The sequence below is a fragment of the Physcomitrium patens genome, chromosome 6, assembly GCF_059467195.1.
Source record: "Physcomitrium patens ecotype Gransden chromosome 6, ASM5946719v1, whole genome shotgun sequence".
In the NCBI taxonomy this organism is placed as follows: Eukaryota; Viridiplantae; Streptophyta; class Bryopsida; order Funariales; family Funariaceae; genus Physcomitrium; species Physcomitrium patens.
In genome coordinates, this window is record NC_143415.1 from 12135491 (window position 1) to 12140265 (window position 4775).

Consider the following 4775-nt stretch of genomic DNA (forward strand, 5'->3'; position numbering starts at 1 on the left):
GGCTTGCTGTCTGATCTCTACCTGGCCTATCGTATAATATTCGTTTACTGATGCGAAGGGCCCCCCATAAGCCAATGCTTAACAGGTAGATCTCTCTGAGTAGATGTCGATCTACCGAGAGCACTATTTAATCAGTAGTGTTGGTAATATTGTGCAGAAGGTCCATTGTCACGACATGATCACGACAGTAGTGTAATTAGGACTAGAATTAAGTAGTATGGCTCATCATCGAGAAAGTCACAAGTATACTGATCTTTTTAGAGAGATGATAACGTTGTAGCTGGTGAACGGACCCCTCGTATACATACAAGGTCGAGAGACAAGATACTATGCAGAGAATTACCACATTCTGTTAAAGTTGGATTAACGCCGTTGACATGAGAGTGTGTAGATACACAAGTTCCAACTTGATCTCTTCCATCCTAACTTCAAAGCCACAATAAAAATGTGAAGCTAATCGAAGGAGCTGATGCATCAAATAAAAGAATGAAATTTATGTACCCCCTGTTGTAAGAACTATTTAGTCTTCCGGAGGCATTCCTAAGTCTTACTGCCGGACGAGCTTAACTGCCAACCTTGAGCCGACCAGGTAAATGAACCAGGCGTGTCTACACTAGGCTACCCTTAAAGATTTACTGTAACGCCTCCCTAAAATCTAACAGAGGCAGCAACATCCTCCAAAAATCGGGGTCAAAACTGGAGTTGGAACTGCCAGTCGATTGAACTGAAGGTCAATACTAGAGACTCACATGTTACTTGGATGCCAAGAGGAGACACAAAATAGTGGACGATCTTGCCAACCCAACAATAAGCACCCGTCCTCAACGTCCTCCACAAGCCGATAACCATCGCAAGGGTAATGAAGTCGTAGAAGTAGTCTAGCTTGTGACGTCGCAAACCTGCTTGTCGGCAGCAACTGAAACCCAGCTCTCTCGAAGAATCTGCGCCACTGCTCACATCGCTGGTGTCTAACTGTGCGCTCCGTCCCATCACATGCAACGATGTTGATAATCTCCATTTTATACCACGTCTGTTCAACTCTGATTCGCTCAGGGCTAGTCGGAGGCAACGTCGCATCCAGGCTGTCGAACAGAGTGGAATAATGGTTAAGAGCCTCCGCGAACCGGTCTAGGAAATGAGGTTGATTGTGGCTTGCTTCAAGCTCCGCAAGAGTGACAACTCTAGGTGTGAGAGACTCCAACATATACAGGAAGGAAGTAAGCTTTTCTGAACCCTTTGCCAGCAACTGGTGCAGCTGGAGCATGCAGTTAAAGGCAACAGCTTCGCCTATTCTTAAGCCAAACATGCTGGGAATTAGATTCTCAGGGGCTTGTACCAAAGGGGTAAATTCGAATGGAAGTTGTATGGACTGGGCAAATTCCGCAAGCCGTGTCCCCGTCCGATCCAGCATTTCTCTGTCCTTTCCTACACCAGTGATACGCAGGTGCTGGATGGTGTGCCCCTCCTCGCCTCGTATATCGGCCAGAGCTTGCATGAATGGTGGCCACTGAACACCATGTCCAATGTCCAAGTCCACAATGTGAACAAAGTCCTCGCCAGTGAGAGCCTCAAGCAGTGCTTGGTTAGCAGTTAAATGAGCAAAACGCATGAATGGCGTAACTTGATTGAGCGCTAAGAAGGCTGAAAGGATTTCCTCGCTGCTGGGCTCTTGTGTTGGCGATGATAACAACTCGTTGATCTGCTTAGAATCATTTCAAAGCACTCATGATTATTGCATTACACACACTCTGAACAACCAGATCAGATAGACATGTCAGCCAAAGCTTTGCCTCATCATATTCCGCAAATTACTTCTCAATCCCTGAAACTCGTACGATTGACTGTTCACTGGATTGGAGTACTATTGCAGAATGCTCTATCATGATCAGTATCTTAATTAGAAGAGTACCAAGAACATATTATACCCTGATGAGGGAAACTGTACCACTGCGAAACGGAAACAAATGTTTGTAGTTCTAGAGAATAAGTTCCCGACAAAACCACAGAAGGCGAGAACTTGTTGCTCATCAAAACGACCAAGGGTCAGCAAGTACTAGTTACATTCAGTAGCACTGATTGATTGCTCTACATCATTGATAAATGTGAAGCAGTAATTTATTACCGAGTAGAAATGCACATTTTATAATTGTAACATTGAATGCTCTGTTTGCATGAATAATAGAAGAGTAGTAAACAAGATAGGAATCACGTTTCCAACGTGCTGCCAAATTTAACGTTGCGAACTAACCTCGGTGCCTGAGACTCTGGAGAAGCGGGTGGCAAGGGCTTCGAAGAAGCAAGAAGCGACGCGCTCCGAAGAATCTCCAGTAGACGATACTTGTCGACGCAGCACTTGAAGGAGGGGGCGAGCGCGCTCCCAGTCACATTGGGAAATGTATTGAGCGGTATCGACTAAAATGTCGCGCAGTAGCATGAGTCCACCTAAAGAATTAGAACAATCCACGTAACCATAGGTTCGGTGGGGGCTGGAGACTTCAGGCACTGGCTCACTCGAGGCGGATGCGTTTGAACCGACAGAGCCAAGCATTTCATGAAGGCCGCCGGGGAATCGAAGAGACAACTGCGGTCTGCTGAAATTATGACTATGAACTCGCATGCGCAAGGGTGGCACAAACAATTGCATCCCAGGATCTGCAGATAAAGATGGCCAACCCGTTCCAATTTCTGCATGGGGTACATCGACGCCCAATCAGCACGTTTAGATTCTGTTTAGTCACTCTGTCTCTCTCCCCACACAGTACTGCTGAATGAGTATCTGGTATCGAATGACTCGCCACCAACCTCACGTCATCACCTTCTGCATCATGAAATAAATTCGTGGAGGCCATTGACGCTCCTTTGAACTATAGCTACTGACATCGGGTTTATTCTCTTCTTCCGTGTTGGGAATACCAGCTATCTCTATCCACGCCATAAGAAGTTTCGGAACTTCGGCACTTCAAATATCATTGCAATCCACGTCTAAGGCACTGTACCATCCTTCGTGTCCAATTCTCCTTGTTGCGCAGAATCCTCAGCCGGGCATGAAGGGAGGGCCTGAGAATAAACGAGATGAGTGTAAGTTGCATTTATAATTACCATCAACGACGTAACCGCTGTCGAGCTTCTTGCAGCGAGCCGAAGAAGAATGTACTGATACACCGAGCTGCAACGAGAGGAGAGTTCAGGTTTAGAGTCGTACACAAAGACCAGATCGTAATGGAACAATTAAATCTTATTCCCTCCGAGCACCTACTCGTGAGCTGAAGATGTGGGAAAATCGGTTGGAACAACTTTTCCAAGAGGTACTTATTCGTAAGCTCAAGGAGGGGTTTAAATCCAGCATTAGCCGGACTTCTACAACGAACCACTTCAGAAGTACACTGTCTGAGAAGACGCACAATTTCGGGTTAAACGACCTGAATCCTTGACTTGCATGTGCAAGCCCTGGATCCCTCAAATGCTTCGGCTATTGGAAGGTATTACGCTGGGTTGACTGCTGAGGCTGTCGATAGAGTTCTGTTGGGTGAATTGTGGCGAGCAAAATAGCCACGTCAATGCCAAGCAACGTCACCTCCTCAAATTCCGTGAACCTGGCAGTGACGACGCTCAGCTCATGACATTGTATGTTTTAAACTTGGCTTTCTAGCACCGCTATTGAGTCTCTCTATCTGCTGCATGCTAAAAAAAAAAAAACTGGAAATGTACTTGCAAAGGTACTTGTTTCCTGGTTGAGGAGGGTCCTTCCGGGGGAGGGGGAGGGAGAGGAAAGGAAGTATGGTCAGGATGCCACGACGGCACCAGATTAAGCCCGGAGAACACTAGAAATCGATCGACCCTCTAGCTAGCCCTTTCTACTCAGAGAACTCCATGCTTCGGGTGCTACGACAATACTACCCGGAAGAGTCGACTACTCGGTGGTCAAACAGCATGATAATGCCAGCCGCAGAACGGGCTACATGAACCTAGTCTGCATCGTACCCTGTGACGACAGTTCAGGCGTTTATCTAAACGCATCAATGATAGACGGGACCGAGTTCGAAGCCCACTGCTCTCCGACTCTGCTTCCATCCTGTTCCCCAACTCGACCTCAGATGGCGATTGCTGTCTCAAACCACCTCCAAACAACCCTACAAGCTTAAGCCAGAACGTACCCGCAAGACTCTTGAAACGTCAAGTGAACCATCAGATGTCCACATGGTGCTTCAAGCGGTCAGAAGGTTGAAGTGCCCATGAGCTACCACTCCCAACACTCCCATCCCCCAACCAGCACTGCATCTAGTCAATTCGCGTACCTCCAAATTCCCAAATCCTGTGAAGAACCGAAGCACCGACGCCGGAGCTTCCGAGTTCCACGACACAAAAATCGCACCGACACGTGGGGCAGAAGGTCAATAGAGGAACAAGCTCCCGATAAATAAGCGTCGAGCTTTGGAAGCGGAATGGCATATCTAGGCTGAGAGCGGCCACTGCTGCTGGCTCAGATACCTGCCAACGCCCAGCTTCCGGACCAAATGCTCGCACGTAATGACGCATGCGCAGGCTCTGGGCCCGCCAGCCAGCTTCCCATCTTGGTCCGGCACACCAACTGGGTCCCAGTTCTGCCCCGCCTGTCGCCGCCCCCGACCTCCGGTCTGCGGCATCCCGCGGCGGTTGGAATCAAAAAATCAGCTACTGTCCACTGGTGGTCCCCACAAACATGTGCAATCTTTGCTTTGCACGCGCCTCACCATGCCTCCCCCTCTGCCGCCTGTGCTTGCTCCCCGCACCCCCTC

General features: G+C 48.3%; 1 protein-coding gene across 5 annotated transcripts; it reads right to left on the bottom strand.

The window, feature by feature from the left end:
- Nucleotides 1–330: 330 nt before the first annotated feature.
- LOC112283333 (scarecrow-like protein 18) lies at nt 331–4515 on the bottom strand. Of its 5 annotated transcripts, none has more exons than XM_090251290.1 (3): nt 4296–4515; nt 2249–3057; nt 331–1699 (listed from the first exon to the last, which is right to left on the bottom strand). In XM_090251290.1, exons 2-3 carry the CDS (start codon nt 2642–2644, stop codon nt 746–748), a joined length of 1350 nt encoding a protein of 449 aa, XP_090107416.1. In that variant the 5' UTR covers nt 2645–3057; nt 4296–4515; the 3' UTR covers nt 331–745. The 5 variants fall into 5 exon arrangements, with proteins under 5 accessions (XP_090107416.1, XP_090107414.1, XP_024377677.1 ...); XM_090251288.1 differs by having other exon boundaries at nt 2249–3166; XM_024521909.3 differs by having other exon boundaries at nt 4155–4515.
- Nucleotides 4516–4775: the final 260 nt, after the last annotated feature.